Here is a 20068-nt window from a genome sequence, read left to right as displayed (position 1 = left end):
TCCCCAGCTCAGCTCAACCGGCCGATGACCCGAATGTGGTGATTACCCGGACTGAATACGTTGAGCCGGGAAGACCCACCATGCTGGCCAGATGTTCTGCCAAGGAAGAGCTGCTAGAGCGCCGCCGGGCTAGATTGGAAATTACTGATTATGCTAACTTGAGCATTAGAGACATTGTCTCGGGTTACATTGGTCAACTGCACAACAGCCGGGATCTGGAGATTGATATGGTGAAGCAGATCCAACAAAAACCTGAGGTACAAATCTCTTGCTTACTCCATAGTCAGTCTTACTATGCTAGCCCCCAAGTCTATTACTTATGATAGAATATGTTGTAGACTTAACTTCCAGCTTACTTTCATGAACCGGCAATTTGTAAATAGAATCTTTCAATATGCATTAGCCCCCAAGTGCCAAGTGTCTTTGCTTGGAAAGTGCTTGGGACTTTAATGTTGCATAACAATCACTCATGCTATAACCCGGAATTTGTACAGGCTGCTTGCAAAAAATTTGAAGCTGAAATCTCTGAGCTGAAGAACCGCCTGAAGACTCAGGAAACTGAGACCCGGAAGGCCAACGCTAAATTTGAGTCCAGTGTTGATGCACAAGAGAAGCTAAAGAAGAAGTTTGAAACCGAAAGGAAGACTTGGGCCGAGGAGAAAACTGCTCTGGTCAGCCGGGCCGAACAGGCGGAGGCGGCTCTGACGGAGAGAACCGCCGAACTCTCCGGCTTAAAACGCCATGTGTCACAGATGGTCGCCGCAATCTTCGATAAGTCATTTTGCGAGCTTTCAACAAGTGTACCTTCTTTATGTCTCATAAGTCCCATCATTGCTAGCGGCTTACCTGACGTTGTAAAACAGGTCCCAGAAGCGCCAACCTCAATCAAAATGTGTTGACCAAGCTGAAGGCCGTGTACACTCTGGTGGAGCAACTCTACACCGGGTCACAGCGCGCCTTGGCCGTTGTGGCCCTGTCCAATGAGGTTCCGACTCACCTGGCAGACGTACTTCGGCGGCTTGCCGTTCTTCCTCAGCGTTTCCAAGAGCTGCGACGGGCCTCTGCTAGAGCCGGAGCCATAGCTGCTCTAAGCCGAGCCAAGGCTTTTCTTCCGGAGCTAGACCCGGCTGACATCGCACTTGGATACCCCAGCCTGAAGGAAGACGGCACCCCCTTCGACCAAAAAGACTTTGCTGCCTGTGTGAAGATCGTGCGCCCGGTGGCCACCCTGATTGGGAATGACACCGACCTTACCAAGTACCAGCCGGGCTACGACGCAGAAAATCAGAGGATCCCCACTCCACGTTATGAAGCCATCAGCTTGATCCCGCCGACCCGTAAGCACACCTTTGCCCCAGAAGTTGACCCGGCCGGGTTAATTGATGACGAGGCTCAATTCGAGGCTTTGAGCGGCATTGACTGGAAATCATCAACCTTCCAGGTCATGGAATCAGCCAGAGGAGCGGAGAGGGATGAGCCGGAAGCTTCGACTCCACAAGCACCTTGATCTTTAGACGGCTCATGGTTGCACCTTAGAGCAATACCTCACCTTTCGGACTCGGGGAGTCTTGTAATAGAGTAGGATAAACACTTAATTTTGTCGTGCCATCGTGTACGTGTTGAATGCTTAACTCCATTGAAGCTGCTTCTTCTTATTCCTCCGGGTTATAATTGATCAGTTATTTTCCTTGCGCGCGAATAGCTGTCTTTAACCATCCTGCATAGAAAACAAGTCACAAGTCTCTAGGCGGCTTACCACACTGAGAATCATAGACCTTATATATATAACCCGGAATATGAACCAAAGTCACTAAAGACTGGCCCTCAATTATGTCCTTTATGTAACCATGATTGCATACTTACAGGCCTTCAAGTATGCTTCCGGTTTATGTAACCCGAATAATGAGATGAAGATCTCAATTTCGGTTTACCAGCATCAAGAATACTTACTATGTGTTTATCAACATTGTGAATCAAAATTAAGTCGGCAAAGTAAAAGCCGCCCTTGCACACTGTTGATATGACCAACATAACTTGTTAGAAGTCAGAAGATCAAAAACGTAGGGGCTTCCGGTTCGAATACGACCAGAGAACCGTTCCAGAGGGGTTAAGCTAAGATTCGAATGCGATCATATAGCCCCCAGTGGCTTTGGCGATGCCAATCAAGAGGGTACCGACAGCTATGTTCTCTTTGGTTCGAATACGACCCATGTTTGAACAGGAAGCCCCCAAATGACCTTAAGAGTTGTTTAACGACGCTGATTCGAATAAGATCCACGTCGGTTCCCAAAGGGGGCTGAGCTATGATTCAAATATGATCAAAGAAAACTCCCCAATGAGCTCGGCACTTTGCCAATCAAGTGGGTATCGACAGCTATGTTCTCTTTGGTTCGAATACGACCTATGTTTGAACAGGAAGCCCCCAGGTGATTATATTGTTTACAGCTAGATTCGAATACGATCATAAGCCGGATCCACCTCCAAGTAACCATGTGATGTTGTAATGGAAATAACACGTTTACCTTTGGAGGAGAAAAAGGACAAAGGTCCTGCTTTATTATCTAACACACAATATATACATGGCTATAGAAATATGTACATTATGAGAGCCGGTGGCTCAAGTGTAATAAGGCCGAAGCTGAGCTATGTTCCACGGCCGACGGGTCTCTTCCTCCGACTTGCGTGAATCTTTATGCTCCCGAAAGTCAATAAGGTAGTATGACCCATTGTGCAAGTTCTTGCTGACCACAAAGGGCCCTTCCCAAGGCGGGGATAGCTTGTGTGCATCTGTTTGATCCTGGATGAGCCGGAGCACTAGATCACCTTCCTGGAAGACCCAGGACTTAACCCGGCGACTGTGATAACGGCGCAGGTCTTGTTGGTAAATCGCTGAGCGAGCTGCTGCCACGTCACGCTGTTCGTCCAACAAGTCAAGAGCATCTTGGCGCGCCTGTTCATTATCCGCCTCAACATAAGCCGCCACTCGAGGCGAGTCATGACGGATGTCACTGGGGAGGACTGCTTCCGCTCCATAAACCATGAAGAAAGGTGTGTAACCCGTAGACCTGTTAGGAGTAGTGTTGATGCTCCATAACACGGAGGGTAACTCCTCCACCCAACAACCCGGCGTCCGTTGCAAAGGGACCAAAAGCCGGGGCTTAATGCCCTTCAAGATCTCCTGATTAGCTCTCTCAGCTTGACCATTGGATTGAGGATGAGCCACTGATGAAACATCAAGTCGAATATGCTCTCGTTGACAAAACTCCTCCATGGCGCCCTTAGACAAATTGGTACCATTGTCAGTTATAATGCTGTGTGGAAAACCGAAGCGAAATATCACCCTTTTCATGAACTGAACCGCCGTGGCCGCGTCACACTTGCTAACTGGCTCTGCCTCAACCCACTTTGTGAACTTGTCAACTGCCACCAAAAGGTGGGTCTTCTTATCCTTGGACCTTTTAAAAGGCCCAACCATATCAAGCCCCCAGACCGCAAATGGCCAAGTGATTGGTATCATCCTCAGCTCCTAAGCCAGCACATGAGCCCATCGCGAGAACCTCTGGCAACCATCACATTTACTGACCAAGTCCTCCGCATCAGCATGAGCTGTCAGCCAATAAAAACCATGACGAAAAGCCTTGGCCACAAGAGATTTTGAGCCGGCATGATGGCCACAATCCCCCGCGTGAATCTCTCGAAAAATATCTTGGCCTTCCTCAGGGGAAACGCAACGCTGGAAAGCTCCAGTGACACTGCGGCGATGTAGCTCACCATTGATAATTATCATTGATTTAGACCGTCGGGTTATCTGTCTGGCCAAAGTTTCATCCTCAGGCAACTCTCCCCGGGTCATGTAAGCCAAGTATGGTATTGTCCAGTCTGGGGTGATGTGGAGAGCCGCCACCAACTGTGCTTCCGGGTCAGGGATAGCCAAGTCTTCCTCTGTAGGTAACTTAACAGAAGGGTTATGCAAGATGTCCAAGAAAGTATTAGGCGGCACCGGCTTTCGCTGAGAGCCCAGCCGGCTTAGTGCATCAGCCGCCTCGTTCTTCTTGCGATCGATATGCTCTACTTGGTAACCCTGAAAATGTCCAGCAATGGCATCAACTTCACGGCGATAAGCCGCCATGAGAGGGTCCTTGGAATCCCACTTGCCTGATACTTGTTGAGCCACTAAGTCTGAGTCGCCGAAGCACCTTACCCGGCTCAAGCTCATCTCCTTAGCCATCCGAAGACCATGGAGCAAGGCCTCGTACTCAGCCGCATTGTTAGTGCAAGGAAACATCAACCGCAGCACATAACGAAACTTGTCACCTTTAGGGGAAGCCAATACAAGTCCAGCCCCCGAGCCCTCCAATTGCCTAGACCCATCGAAGTGAGTAGTCCAATATGTATTATCCGGCTTTTCTTCGGGCACTTGTAGCTCTGTCCAATCATTGATGAAATCCACCAAAGCTTGAGATTTAACAGCAGTGCGCGGTCGTATTTCAGACCATGAGGCCCGAGCTCTATAGCCCACTTAGCCACTCTTCCTGCGGCTTCTCTGTTTTGGATGATGTCTCCAAGTGGAGCAGAACTAACCACAGTGATGGGGTGACCTTGGAAATAATGCTTAAGCTTCCGGCTTGCCATGAACACACCATAAACAAGCTTCTGCCAATGCGGATACCGCTGTTTGGACTCGATGAGCACTTCACTGACGTAATAAACCGGCCGCTGAACCGGATACTCCTTACCCTCTTCCTTGCGCTCCACCACCACAGCCACACTGACGGCTCGTGTGTTAGCAGCTACATACAGTAATAAGGGCTCCTTGTCAACCGGAGCAGCAAGGACTGGGGGCTCAGTCAGCTGTCTCTTCAAATCCTCAAAGGCTGTATTAGCAGCATCATTCCAGACAAAATCATCAGTTTTCTTCATCAACTGGTACAGTGGCATGGCCTTCTCACCCAAACGGCTTATAAACCGGCTTAAAGCAGCGATACGACCCGCCAGGCGCTGGACGTCGTTTATACACGCCGGCTTAGCCAGAGAGGTGATTTCCTTAATCTTCTCCGGGTTAGCTTCAATGCCTCTATGAGAAACCAGAAAACCCAAGAGCTTGCCTGCAGGAACACCAAAAACACACTTGGCCGGGTTAAGCATCATCTTGTAGACCCAGAGATTATCAAAGGTTTCTCTCAGATTATCTATCAAGGTTTCCTTCTCCCTGGACTTAACCACAATATCATCCACATAGGCATGAACATTGCGCCCAATCTGGTTATGAAGACAGTTCTGCACGCAACGCTGATAAGTCGCCTATGCACTCTTAAGTCCAAAAGGCATAGACACATAACAGAAGGCTCCAAAGGGAGTGATGAACGCCGTTTTTTCCCGGTCTTTAACTGCCATTTTAATCTGATGGTATCCAGAATAAGCATCCAAGAAACTTAAGCGCTCGCAACCCGCCGTAGCATCAATGATTTGATCAATACGGGGGAGGGCAAAAGGATCAGCCGGACATGCCTTGTTTAAGTCCATGTAGTCCACACACATCTGCCAGGTGCCATTCTTCTTGAGCACGAGCACCGGGTTAGCTAACCACTCTGGGTGAAAGACTTCAACAATAAACCCGGCCGCCAAGAGCCGGGCCACCTCTTCACCAATGGCCTTCCGCCTCTCCTCATTAAACCGCCGAAGGAATTGCCTGACCGGCTTAAATTTCGGATCAACATTGAGAGTGTGCTCAGCGAGTTCTCTAGGTACACCTGGCATGTCAGAAGGTTTCCATGAAAAAATGTCCCTATTCTCACGGATGAACTCGATGAGCGCGCTTTCCTATTTGGGATCCAGATTGGCGCTGATGCTAAACTGCTGAGATGAGTCACCTGGAACGAAATCAACAAGTTTAGTCTCATCAGCTGACTTAAATTTCATTGCCGGCTCATGCTCCGTGGTCGGCTTTTTTAGAGATGTCATATCTGTTGGGTCGACATTGTCTTTGTAAAATTTCAACTCCTCTGTTGCACAAACGGATTCTGCATAAGCCGCGTCGCCTTCCTCACACTCCAAGGCTACCTTGCGGCTGCCATGAACCGTAATGGTCCCATTGTGACCCGGCATCTTGAGCTGTAGGTATACGTAACACGGCCGTGCCATGAACTTGGCGTAAGCCGGCCGCCCAAATATGGCATGATACGGACTTCTTATCTTGACCACCTCAAAGGTCAATCTTTCCACCCTGTAGTTGTATTCATCTCCAAAGGCCACTTCCAGTTTGATCTTACCAACTGGATAAGCCAACTTACCAGGCACCACACCATGGAAAACAGTATTGGACTGGCTGAGGTTCTTATCAATCAACCCCATACGACGGAAGGTCTCATAATAGAGGATGTTGATGCTGCTGCCTCCATCCATGAGCACCTTAGTGAACTTATATCCTCCCACCTGAGGAGCCACCACCAGGGCCAAGTGACCCGGATTATCAACTCGGGGAGGGTGATCCTCCCTACTCCACACAACAGGCTGCTCAGACCATCTTAAATAGCGTGGAACCGCCGGCTCAACCGCATTCACAGCCCTCTTATGAAGCTTCTGATCTCGCTTACACAGACTGGTGGTAAACACGTGATACTGTCCACCATTGAGCTGCTTTGGATTGGTCTGGTAACCCCCCTGCTGCTGTTGATGACCCTGGCCGGACTGCTGATTAAAGCCCCCTTGACCATTCTGAGGGTTAGAATTTGAGCCGCCGCCCGGGCCATGAAAACCGCCAGCGCCTGAGCCGCCGCCCGGGCCGTTGTTGCCATTAAAGGCATTGGAATTCTTAAAGGCCTTCATGATTGCGCAATCTTTCCATAGATGAGTAGCTGGCTTCTCCCTAGAGCCATGCCTTGGACAAGGCTCATTCAACAACTGCTCAAGCGTTGGGCCTGAACCGCCGGCTCGGGGAGGTGGCCTCCCTCTACGTCGCTGGTTGTTACCCTGTGAGCTGGCATTGGCCACAAACTCCATGCTGCCATCAGCCTTACGCTTGTTACCTCCTTGGTTTGCCGGGTTATGCTGAGGACCCTTGCCATTGCCGTTCTTCTTTCCCTTCCCTGTCCTTTCATCATCTGACGCGGGGTCCTTGGTACTATCAGAGTCGGCGTACTTGACGAGAGCCGCCATCAGCGTACCCATATCATTGCAGTCGCGCTTGAGCCGCCCGAGTTTCATCTTCAGGGGCAGGAAACAACAATTCTGCTCCAACATTAAGACTGCAGAGCCGGCATCCATCTTATCAGATGAATGTGTTATCTCTTTGACCCGGCGAACCCAATGTGTCGTAGAATCACCCTCCTGCTGTTTACAGTTAGTCAAATCCACAATTGGCATAGACTGCCTACAGGTATCTTTGAAGTTTTGGATGAACCGGGCTTTCAGCTCAGCCCAAGACCCGATAGAATTCGGTGGCAACCCTTTCAACCAAGTGCGGGCAGTCCCATCTAACATCATGGTGAAGTACTTGGCCATCGCCGCTTCACTGACCTCCATCAATTCCATGGCCATCTCGTAACTCTCGATCCAGGCTCCGGGTTGTAAATCAGCCGTGTAATTAGGCACCTTCCTAGGCCCTTTGAAGTCCTTGGGTAGCCGTTCATTGCGGAGAGCCGGCACTAAACAAGGGACACCTCCAGTCCTCGTAGGGATGCCCACGTCGACGGAAGCCGTCAGATAAGCCGGGGGTGTCTGGTAAGCCATCAACTGAGGCACCTGCTCCGCCTCTTGCCGTGCTCTGTCTTGGTTTGCTGCGTGAAAGGCCCCGTTATGAGCCGGGCCGTGGCCAGGTGGCAAGTCATGGCGTCGGACATTACTTGAGCCGGTCGCTGAGACCATGTGTCTGCTATAACTCGGGCTCCGGCATGGACGAGGGGTTGAATGGATCCTGTCCCGGCTATAAGAGTACGCCTCTTGCTGCGCCAGAGCTGTCTGAAGGAGCTCTCTGACCCGGCGGGTTTCAACCGCCGTTGGAGAGTCGCCATCAATTGGGAGAGCTGCCAGCCGTGCCGCCGCGGCGACCATGTTTTCCAACGGGTTGGCATAATGACCCGGTGGTATCGGCACGTACTGAGGCGGGGCAGGGTTCACCCGGGGAGGTCCCATCACTTGGGGCTGAATTGGTGTCCCAGCCCCGGGCACTATGATCTCCGGCGGGTTACTAGACCCTGCACCCGGCGTGTTGAAGAGGTTTCGGGGATCGTAAACCGGAGGGAGTCGAGATTGGGCCTTTTGATGCCTCCTTCTCATGACCTCATTGGATGCGTTTTGATCCATCGTGAGCCGGAAGGACTGTGCCTGAATCACCTGAGTCTGGGCGTCGAGAGCCACCCTCTCTGCAGCCATCCTGATCCCCTCCGCCGCCAGATCCTCCTTGGCCTTTGCTAGATCCAGTTTTAACTGTGCCACCTCCGCATCATGCTGAGCTTGATCCGCCGGGGCAACCGTAGCAGTCAACATGGCCGTCATCTTGTCCGTGAGATCCATCAGCACCTGAGCCGGCGAGGGCACCGGGTTTCCTGACTCGGAGGCGGGGTTTTGAACAGGTTGCGCGCCGGCCATGAAGATTCCAACCCGGCTCGGCGGTTCAAAGGGGTCCGGAATGCTGTCGCCATCGGAACAAACCCTGAGCCTGCCATCTTGAAGTTGGTACAACGAGTTTGATTCATCCGTAGACGATTCGCCGTCAGAGCCGGCGGCCGTCTCATCACCAGATCCAGATCCTTCAGAGAGTCCTCCATGAACACATCCCACAAAAGCATGCTTCAAGGCAGGTAGAGCCCGGGCGGGTCGTGCGCGCTGAGCCGTCTCGATGAGATCGGCGCAGAGATCCGGCTCAGGGCCCGGCTCACCAATCTTGCCAATGAAGACATGAATTCCGCCGAAGGGGACCCGGTACCCGTACTCAATTGAGCCGGCGTCGGGGCCCCAGTTTGCATCGTCGATGTAGAGCTTGCCGCGACGACTCTTGGTCATCCGGCCCACAGCGTATCCCTTGAGCCCTTCGAAGCTGCCCTTCAAGAACTCAAATCCACTGTGCACTGGCCCCACGGTGGGCGCCAACTGTCGTGGAATTGTCACGGCATATGTCCTCGAGCTAGGACTTAGTCGTGGAGCCATCGCAGCTAGGAAGCTTAAAGGGGTTAAACGGGACAAGGAACACGGGGGTTATACTGGTTCGGCCCCTTACGGTGAAGGTACAAGCCTACGTCCAGTTGAGGTGGTATTGATTATGGTTTCGATGACCAGGGAGCTTAATCGCTATGCCTGGCTCTCGACGAGATCTTACTTGTCCCTAAACCGCCGCCGGGTCGTCCCTTTATATAGAGAGGTTGACGCCCAGCGGCTCTCAGAGTCCCGGCCGGCTCATAAGAGTGTCCGGCTCGGACTCTCAACTATTCTTGCCTTACACTACAAGTCTTGCCATACGGCGGTTTATCACTACGGGCCTTAAGCCTCCTCCGGGTCTTAAGCCCATTATCTAACCCGCCGTCTTCAAGCTTGGTACTGGGCTTCGCGTGGTGACCATTATGACGTAACCCGACCCCTCCTGGGCGGGTGACTCTAATGGTTATATCCTCAACACAAATGGTAAAACCAAGGTTGGGCCTTGCTGGAAGAGTTTTATTCAAGGCGAACTGTCAAGGGGGTCCCATAAATCACCCAACCGTGTGAGGGACGCAAAATCAAGGAACATAACACCGGTATGACGGAAACTAGGGCGGCAAGAATGGAACAAAACACCAGGCATAAGGCCGAGCCTTCCACCCTTTACCAAGTATATAGATGCATTAATAATATAAGAGATATTGTGATATCCCAACATAAACATAATCCAACATGGAGCAATCTTCATCTTCACCTGCAACTAGCAACGCTATAAGAGGGGCTGAGCAAAGCGGTAACATAGCCAAACAACGGGTTGCTAGGAAGGGTGACAAAAGTTAGAGGTTCATGGCAATTTGGGAGGCTTGAAGAGCAAGTGAATAGGTAGCGCAGCATAGCGATAGAACGAAGAAACTAGCATAGCAATGATAGTAATGAGATCCAAGGTGACGGTCATCTTGCCTGAAATCCTGCTAGGAAGAAGAACGAGTCCATGAAGAAGATGAAGCCACGAAGACGAACGAATCCTCACGATCGCAACGACATGGGAACTATCGAGAAGAAGCACACAACATGGTAAACACACCACACATGAACAAGGCATGATGCTCAATCAAGTATGATGCATGACAAGGCTAAATGAAGCTACTCATGACAAGAGATGATGCATACAAGAACAACACATCAAAGCAAGTTTAAATGAGGCCGGAAACAACATATAACAAATCCGGTAAGTCCTCATATGCAAATTTCAAAATTGGTCCAGAACTGAACAAGCATTAAGTTGAGGTTGTTAAACAGCAAGTTAAAGAGCACCATGATGATCTACACGAAATTCTAGTCAAGTTACATATAAAGTTCATTAGATTCGGAGCTACGGCCTAGAAGATATGAGCAAAACAAGTTAAACATGGCATTGATGCAAAATGCATGCAAACATCAAGCAAACACCTCAAAACAAGGATGCAACATGATAATATGAAACTACATACAAATCTAAGCAAGTTTCATATAGAGTATGCTCAAAACGGAGCAACGGTGCAACACATACACTCCAAACAAGACATAGCAACAATCTGTCCCAAAGCAGCAACTAGGCAACTTGCAAGCATCAAAACAATATGCTACAGCAGCTGAACATGAAAACAAAAGGCATGGACATGATGTACAGGTAAAGCACAACAAAATATGAACACTGAGCTATCTCCAGAAATCACTAGAACAAGCTCAAAAGGACATGGTAAGATTGCAAATAATAACAGGTTCACAGACTTGGCAGAAATTACTGGACATGACAGAAATAACATCAGGTAGCAATGTTCAGAGCACGAAATCAACATGCTACAGGAACTTAACATGGCAAAACAAGACATGACATGAATCTACTAAATGCATATGACAAAAGTCCCTTACTGACCATAAACCAAAAGGGCACAGAAGATATGATGGCAACCATGTGAACATAGCAAGTTTGGTAACAGGTTTCAGACTTGGCAGAAAAACAGAGCATGGCAGAAACAATAATATGAAGGCATCTTGGTGAGCTTGATGCACTCACCACAAGGCAATACATGACAAAACAAGCATACCTACAGCAAGATGGCATGTTTATGAAGTTATCCATGGCAAGAGCAAGTACATAGCATGTATGAAACAACTACAACAAGCTTGGCAAAATTGAATATCATGTTAAGAATCTGCCAGAAATATTTTATAGCAAAAGTAGAGCAAGATTGAGTCATGCTATGGCACTCCATAATTGCAAAAAAGGGCAGGAATGGATCAATTACAAAAATATCTACAAAACATCCTTACTGAACATCTCCAAAATATGCATGGATCTCTCTGTAGCATCAAGTTTACATGGCAACAAAATAACAGCAGACAAAGACTTGTGCTAGTGCTTGTGCTAGTCACCACAGAGATCACAAAAATACATGGCATACACCCCTGGAAAGATGGCATGGCATACAACAAAACACATGTAGAGCTCATGCCCATAAGATGCACAGATTAAATGATACAAAAATAAAAAATCCTCAAGTTCTGATAAGTAACAGCAGATAACAGCAACTAGCACTCTTGCAACGATGATTTGGGCATCAAGATGGACTCAAATGAACATGGTGCAATGAAACAAAATAAAGAGCATTTCGAGATGAACATTTCGATATAATATGCACGCAAAACAGAGCAACGGATGAGGAAATATGGCATGATGAACAGGGCATGATGATAACATCAGAAAAAGACAGTGGAAAATCAACCTCCGAGAATTCCGGATCTAGGGCTCCTCGCACGCGGATCGAGGCAGGGGCGCGAGCTTGCCGAAGGGGGCGAGGGAGGGCGGATCCGGCCGGGGGGGGGAGCTCGCCGGGGCTCGGGGAGGAGGCCTCGCGGCGAGGGGGCGCCGGATGGCGGCGGGACTGCGGCGCGGCGACCTCGGGGCGGCGCCGGCTGGAGGAGGCCGGGGCGGCGAAGGGCGGCGGCCGCGCGCGGGCTCATGGCTGCGGGGCGCCGGCGCTGGAGGCGACGGGCGGCGGGGCTCGGGCCCGATCTGGCCCGAGGCGGGCCGGATCTGGGCCCCGGTGGGCTGCGGCGGCGGGGAGAGAGAGAGGGCCGGCGGCGGCGACGTGGCGGCTCCGGATTGGTCGAGAGCGGCGGCGCGAACATGTCCGGCGGCGGGGATTTTTGTCCGGTGGCGCGAGGAGGAGGGAGGCTAGGGTTGCACCGCGAAATTTCGGGAGGGCACACATATATATAGGTAGAGGGAGCTAGGAGAGTCCAAACGAGGTGCGGTTTTCGCCCACGCGATCGTGATCGAACGACCGAGAGCATGGCGGAGACTTAGAGGGGCTTTGGGTTGTTTAGAGAGGGAGTTTTGCTGCAACACACAAAAGGACTTTGCGGATGCCCGGTTAACCGTTGGAGCAACAAACGACCTCCAAATGGAACGAAACTTGACCGGTGGTCTCCCGGTGGTATACCAAGGCCACTTGACAAGACTCGGTCCATTCCGAGAACGTTTGACATTCGCTCACGAAAAGAAACAAGAGGGATGCACCGGAGGAGGTGGGAGTACCGGATTGCAAAACGGACAACGGGGAAAATGCTCGGATGCATGAGACGAACACGTATGCAAATGCAATGCACATGATGACATGATATGGGATGCATGACATGAACAAAAATGCAACACGCAAGCAGAAGACATGGCAACAACGACGAATAACTGGCAGACACCTGGCGCATCGGATCCGGGGCGTTACACCGGCCCCGGCCCCTCTTCTCTCCTCCCGACTCGCCGCGCTCGCCGGAAGCCGCCACTCCGGCGAGATCCACCACCGCCGTCCGCTCCACTCCGTCGCCCTCGGCCGCTGCCGTCACCACCGTCGTCACCGCCGCATCGCGCCGCGCCTCCCTGTGCCTCCGCCCATCGCAGCCGAGCCCCAGAGCCACCGTCCGCTCGAAGCCGCCGCTGCCGTCGGTGTTTTCACTCGCCGCCAACACCGCCCGTTGCCGCGGTAAGCCGCCGCTGCCCCCGTCCGTCCGATCTGGATCGGGCGATCCAGATCCTTTTCTTTTTTTCTTTTCTAAACTTTTTCCTTTATAGAGGGAACGTTCGTTGTCTAAGCCTCCGGAGCGAACGATTTCGTTCTTTAGTTCTCTGTAGCGAACGTTCGCTATTTAGACTTTTCCTTTTATTTTAGTTTTCTGCCAGGGACCCGCTTGTGATGATTTTATTTACAGATTAGTCCCTGATTTTCAAACGGTCACTACTTTTTACTCGTTTGTCCAAATCCAACGAAACCAACGCCTACTTCTTCGTTATGATCTCCTCTATCCAGTAAAACAACTTAAACATATTTTTGAATGTTTTAAAATTTGAATTAGACCAGATTTGAATTCAAACTTCGTTTGATCATAATTTGAGTTTTATAACTCCGTTTGAGTTGATTCTTTTTGCTATTCGAAGCTCTTGACCTAAACTTTCTGATAAGGCCAAATTCACATAATTTTGGTACTGTTAGAAATTGTTTTATGTTGCAAGAGTTATTTGCTTGGTTTTGATGTTTTCCGAACTGTCTTCTTCGTTCTTCCCGATCTTTTGAGTGATTGGTTATGTGTGGTTACTATTGCTTGCTTATGATAGATTGACCGGAGTGTGACGAATAGATCTATCAAGAGTGTTGAGTGCGAATCATCTTCATCAACATTGCAGGCAAGTTCACACTTTGATCATATTCCTTTCATACCCAGTTTTTATGCATTAGTTTCACCCTCAAACACTGCATGGTTAGGACTTGATAACATGTTAGTATTGGGAAGTAGTTGATGAGATAGGAACCTATTGACCTGCAATCAAACCTTGGGAGTTACTTCTACGTTATGATTATATTGCTATGCTATGCTCGTAGATGTGGATTGGGTTTGAGTGATTACATGACAGATGTGAGATTGTTAATTAATGGTTAACTTAAGGTGGCTACTTTATTTTACATCTGGGTGAATTGAGGCACCTGGGGAACCCAGTGATTGCCTGTATTTTTTGGAAATCCCGGGGTACCGTGTGATTCTCCTATGGACCGCCACCCAGGCTCAAAGGGATCATGAGATTATTCATACTAAAAACTTCCGTGTGCAGCCACAAGCTATTATGGGCTCTAGCATAGTTGATTAAGTCGTGTGAACTCTTACAGTGGTAGACTAGCAGATGTAGGGGAAAGTAGGTGTAACTGTCTACCCATCGTAAGGTGCTAACGCTTCTGAAAGACTCTGTCTCGGTCATCCGTTTCTCAAACACCATGTAGTGCGAGAAATCCAACGGAGGAGATCGAGTCTTGTGGGGAAAAGTGCACAAACCTCTGCAGAGTGTACAAACTAATCATGGTTAGTCGTGTCCCCGGTTATGGACATCTTGAGTATCTGGTTCTTGGATTATCATTTTGATCTCATCACGTTACTTAAATAATTTGTTGGGTTTTTAATGATTACTTTTAGTTGGGATTGAGAGGGGGTTTACCTTCTCAATATTTTTCAACCAACTTTGTAGTTAAATAAAATATAATCCTTTGCAGTAGGGAAAAATTGGCTTTTCGCAAAAACATTATAACCATAGAGCTTTTCCACTAGCCATATATGCATGTAGTGATAATTATTATTCATCATTATCCTATGGTGTGAATTTGCCAGTACATTCAATGTACTGACCCTTTGTGGCTGCAACGTCTTATGTTGCAGGAATCTTACGACAAGTAAGTGATACGTTAGGGTTACGATTTCTACACTCAACTTTGCCATTGGTGCTGATGGGAATCCACAACCTTGTTACTTCCGCTATTTGGATTGAGGTAATAGTATTTACGTTACTTTATACATGTGATTTACCTCTGTTATAAATCCTCGAGTACTGTGTGTGTCAGCATACCGATCCAGGGATGAAACTTAAGCACAGAGACTTGACCGTCTGAGGTCGGGTCGCTACAGCGAGCTTTCAGTGAAGCAAGGGGTCGGGCGTATGAGGACCTCTACCAACGGTTAGGCACGAAGGAAGGCGAAAGGGACATCTATAAGATGGCCAAGATCCGAGAAGGAAGACGAGGGATATTGGCCAAGTCAAATGCATCAAGGACGGAGCAGACCAACTCTTGGTGAAGGACGAGGAGATTAAGCATAGATGGCGGGAGTACTTCGACAAGCTATTCAATGGGGAGAATGAGAGTTCTACCATTGAATTAGACAACTCCTTTGATGAGACCAACATGCATTTTGTGCGGCGAATCTAGGAGTCTGAGGTCAAGGAGGCTTTAAAAGGGATGAAAAGAGGCAAGGCGATGGGCCCTGATTGCATCCCCATTGAGGTGTGGAAAGGCCTCCGGGACATAGCGATAGTATGGTTAAAAGCTTTTCAACCTCATTTTTTGACCAAACAAGATGCCAGAAGAATGGAGGCGGAGTATATTAGTACCAATCTTCAAGAACAAGGGAAATGTTCAGAGTTGTACTAATTACCATGGAATTAAGCTGATGAGCCATACAATGAAGCTATGGGAGAGAGTCATTGAGCACCGCTTAAGAAGAATGACAAGCGTGACCAAAAATCAGTTTGGTTTCATGCATAGGAGGTCGACCATGGAAGCCATTTTTTTGGTACAACTTATGGAGAGATACATGGAGCAAAAGAAGGACTTGCATATGGTGTTCATTGACTTGAAGAAGGCCTATGATAGGATACCGCGGAACATCATGTGGTGGGCCTTGGAGAAACACAAAGTCCCAACAAAGTACATTACCCTCATCAAGGACATGTATGATAATGTTGTGACAAGTATTCGAACAAGTGATGTCGACACTGATGACTTCCTGATTAAGATAGGGCTGCATCAGGGGTCAGCTTTGAGCCCTTATCTTTTTGCCTTGGTGATGGATGAGGTCACAAGGGATATACAAGGAGGAGATATCCCATGGTGTATGCTCTTTGCGGATGATGTGGTTCTAGTTGACGATAGTCCGACGGGGGTAAATAGGAAGTTAGAGTTATGGAGACAAACCCTGTAATCGAAAGGGTTTAGCCTTAGTAGAACTAAAACCGAGTACATGATGTGCGATTTTAGTACTACTAGGTGCGAGGAGGAGGTTAGCCTTGATGGGCAGGTGGTGCCTCAGAAGGACACCTTTCGATATTTGGGGTCAATGCTGCAGGAGGATGGGGGTATTGATGAACATGTGAACCATCAAATCAAAGCCGGATGGATGAAGTGGCGCCAAGCTTCTGGCATTCTCTGTGACAAGAGAGTGTCACAAAAGCTAAAAGGCAAATTCTACAGGACGGCGGTTCGACCCGCAATGTTGTATGGCGCCGAGTGTTGGTCGACTAAAAGGCGACTTGTTCAATAGTTAGGTGTGGCGGAGATGCGTATGTTGAGATGGACGTGTGGCCACACAAGGAAGGATCGAGTCCGGAATGATGACACACGAGATAGAGTTGGGGTAGCACCAATTGAAGAGAAGTTTGTCCAACATCGTCTGAGACGGTTTGGGCATATTCAGGTTTGAGCATATTTAGCGCAGGCCTCCAGAAGCTCCAGTGCATAGCGGACGGCTAAAGCGTGCAGAGAATGTCAAGAGAGGTCGGGTAGTCTTGAAGGATTGGAGTATCACCAAAGAACTAGCTATGGACAGGGGTGTGTGGAAGCTTGCTGTCAGAGCCATGAGTTGGTCGCGAGATCTTATGAGTTTCACCTCTAGCCTACCCAAACTTGTTTGGGACTAAAGGCTCTGTTGTTGTTGTTGCTGCTGCTTGTCTGTGTGAGCAAATTGGTTCTAAATCCTTGAAATCCTGATGGCATATGCAAACAAGTTGAAAAGCACTGTCCAATATGTTTCACTCTGCAAGAGGTACAGATTTGATTCAGAGTATTTGGATCTTTTTGCTGCAGTTATTTCCAACTCCTGGAAACGCGCATTTGACTCATTGCCATCCATAGAATAGAACCTCAGACTAACCTGCCGGTGCCTGAAAAGATAAATTGTTAGACATGGTCATGACCGGTTGTTCATGGTACTTACAGTATCTGTACTGCCCAGAAAGTGAGGGGCAATCTGTTAGTTGTCACCATCCAACCGAGTGCTGAACGTAGACGTTCTGCTACTGGTACTACTAGCATCTATGTGCTTGACTTGGCACTGCACTAACAGGGTTTCATTGTTTTCTTGTCTCTGCGCAAAAAATCTTTGATATCTCAGTCACGCGCTTTAGTCTCCGATCCCCTCGTCTTGACTGACCAAAGCCAAGCCCAGCCAAGCAGGCTAAATTTCCTGCGCTACTACAGTACTTATTTGTAGGTATCTTGGTTCTTTCATTTACTTATTGCTTGTACCTTGGCTTCCAACTTCAGCTCCCTCGATAGTTGGTTTACATCAAACTTTATCGCAGAGCTCCACCTATGATCGCCTGATCAAAATCAGCACCATGGCATTGGCTGTAGCAAATTCAAGCATGTATCTCGTGATCTTCATGATTAGCATGTCCTACCAATGCATCGCTCTCCTCGCTTCCGCAATACCCACCAACTACACTGCTTCTGACATGCTTGTTACTTCTGTTCATGGCCGCCCCGTTACCAACACCACAGTGACCATGGCCGACGGTGTACCATCCGTAAACTTCTTAGAGCACGAGGCACCTCTCTTGTTACCCCCGAGCGAATCCAAAGGCTGGGCGGCAGTTGATGATTCGAATCCGGCCACGCATCGTTACAGAGTTCTTACTAGTAAGGCTCCTAGGGAAGATCCGGTAACCTGTTCTGCCCCTTGCAGAGGTAATTGCACAAGCCAAACGGACAGAGTGAGTCCTAGGAATCACCACATCCCTTCTCCTTTTGTTCCCCCCGTTGCCTCAAACGGTAGCACAGCTGAGCGGCTTCCTTCTATCCGCCGGCGAGTACAACGAAGAGTGCACCGTCGACACAAGAAGAAAGTTGACACCATCAAAGTAAGGAAACTGCTGGGTGTTTATCACCATCCGACGAGATTACAGAGTGAGCCTACAGGCTCGAGAGTTACCGCCGTAGCTGTAGGTTCTGTGGTGTCGGTCTTGCTCTGTGTCCTTGCAGGGCTTTTGCCGTGGTGTATGTGTCGCAACTCGGCAACGGCAGCATCTATCGACTCGGAGTCCATCCTGAGGCCTGAGCTACTCCAGCAAGCAGCAGGCCCTGGCCGATACAACTACTGCGAGCTGGCAGCCGCAACGAGCAATTTCGCCCAGAGCAAGAGGATCGGGCGAGGGGGGTTCGGGTCGGTCTATTGTGGCTACCTGGATGAGCAGGACCGTCATGTGGCAGTCAAGATGTTCTCCATGGAATCGCTAGACCAAGGGAGTATGGAGTTTGAGCACGAGGTGAAGATCATGAGCCAGCTCAGGCATCGGAACGTCGTCCAGCTCCTGGGCTGGTGTGATTGCCGGAAAGGGCTCTTGCTTGTCTATGAGCTTGTGCCTGGAGGCAGCCTGGACAAGCGTCTCCATGACCCTGAGAAACTGTTAACCTGGCAAGAAAGGTACTACCAAGCCTTTTCCAGTTATGAAACAAATGTTTATCTGCTTCATCGCTTTAACAGAGATTTTTTATACGTCCTCCTCACAGGTACAAGATCGCACTTGGCCTAGGCTCAGCCCTACAATACCTCCACATGGAGTGCAACCAATGTGTCATGCACGGCGACATCAAACCAAGCAACATCATGCTTGACTCGTCGAACAACGCCAAGCTAGGCGACTTTGGGCTAGCACGGCTTGTTGACCATGGAGCAGAACCACAAGCAACGCAGGTAATAGCGGGGACCGTCGGGTACATGGACCCTGAGTTTGTGAGCAGCCAGAAGCGCGGCACAGAATCAGATGTCTATAGCTTTGGCATTGTGCTTCTTGAGATCGCCTCTGGCATGCGACCAGTGGCTTTGGGGCAGCCAGCAGAAGCCTCCGTGCAGCTGCTGAGACGCGTCTGGGACATGTACGACCGCAACTCGATCCTTGATGCCGCAGATAGAAAGCTCGGTGGCGATTTCGACGGACACCAGATGGAGCGCGTGCTTGTGACAGGTCTCTGGTGCGCGCATCGCCACAAGAGCCAGCGGCCGTCCATTGAGCAAGCCATGGTCGCCCTGCGTCGTTGTGAAGATGATTTTGAGTCGCCGGTGGTTCCGGTTCCACTTCCGGCCATGCATTGGTCCGACTCAGAGCAAATACGTTCCTTGGAGGAACAGGCATATGGCGACCTGCCCACCGGGAGCTCCAGTTCGGCATGCTTGTCTGCTGCTACTGTTTATCATACGCTTGAGCACTCGTCTCATCTTCAGGTACTCGACAGGTGCTGGAACCCATGGCAGTCGCTCTAACAGCTTAAACATTGCAGCAATATGCGTGATTTTTGAAAATGATCCTGCTCCTCATTTGTGCTGCAGGAGGCAACTCTGCCTTGAAAGAAGAACGTACGACCAAGCCAAGGCTAACAAAGTGGCGGCGGGGCTTTAGCTTCGACTTGATGATGCAGTCGTGATCGAAAGGGATAGGATATTTGTTGCTTGTGCGATGTGTCATGAGATTATCATTATTTTCGGGGTTTTTTGTCGGTTTCCGCATGGTAAATTGTATTACAGCACTACTGCAGAACAGATTAGCCTTGACGGGCTCAAAATGATTAGTGGCGAACTTTGCTGTGGAGGGCGTCCGCCATTGACATCCTGCGACTGCTAATAGATCAGTAGTGGCGGGTTGTACTTCTTACCCGCCACATGTCATAGGTATCACTAGCGGGCTTCTCTCGTAGCCCGCCACAATCATTTGCCGCAATCAGTGGCCAGGCCTTATTTACGCCCGCCATTGGCAGCAATCCCGAGTAGCCATTTAACCAACTCGCTCGATGCGGGTACGGTGGTTGGA

The 20068-nt window shown here is 49.4% G+C and overlaps 1 protein-coding gene across 1 annotated transcript; it reads left to right on the top strand.

Annotated features, from left to right (window-relative positions):
* The first annotated feature begins 17463 nt into the window (after positions 1-17463).
* Positions 17464-19798, top strand: LOC123124713 (probable kinase CHARK). The gene is made up of 3 exons (XM_044545285.1): positions 17464-18687; positions 18774-19496; positions 19591-19798. Exons 1-3 carry the CDS (start codon positions 17603-17605, stop codon positions 19658-19660), a joined length of 1878 nt encoding a protein of 625 aa, XP_044401220.1. The 5' UTR covers positions 17464-17602; the 3' UTR covers positions 19661-19798.
* Positions 19799-20068: the final 270 nt, after the last annotated feature.

This window comes from Triticum aestivum, chromosome 5D, assembly GCF_018294505.1.
Source record: "Triticum aestivum cultivar Chinese Spring chromosome 5D, IWGSC CS RefSeq v2.1, whole genome shotgun sequence".
In the NCBI taxonomy this organism is placed as follows: domain Eukaryota; kingdom Viridiplantae; phylum Streptophyta; class Magnoliopsida; order Poales; family Poaceae; genus Triticum; species Triticum aestivum.
Note: the sequence above shows the minus strand (reverse complement) of the source record. Positions and strands in the feature narration are given on the sequence as shown.

Bases quoted from the DNA above. Each gene is read 5' to 3' on its own strand.
- LOC123124713 (XM_044545285.1), top strand. From the start codon at position 17,603: ATGGCATTGGCTGTAGCAAATTCAAGCATGTATCTCGTGATCTTCATG. The intron at 18,688-18,773 runs GTACTACCAAGC...TCCTCCTCACAG, and splicing joins CTGTTAACCTGGCAAGAAAG to GTACAAGATCGCACTTGGCC. The intron at 19,497-19,590 runs GTGCTGGAACCC...TTTGTGCTGCAG, and splicing joins CATCTTCAGGTACTCGACAG to GAGGCAACTCTGCCTTGAAA.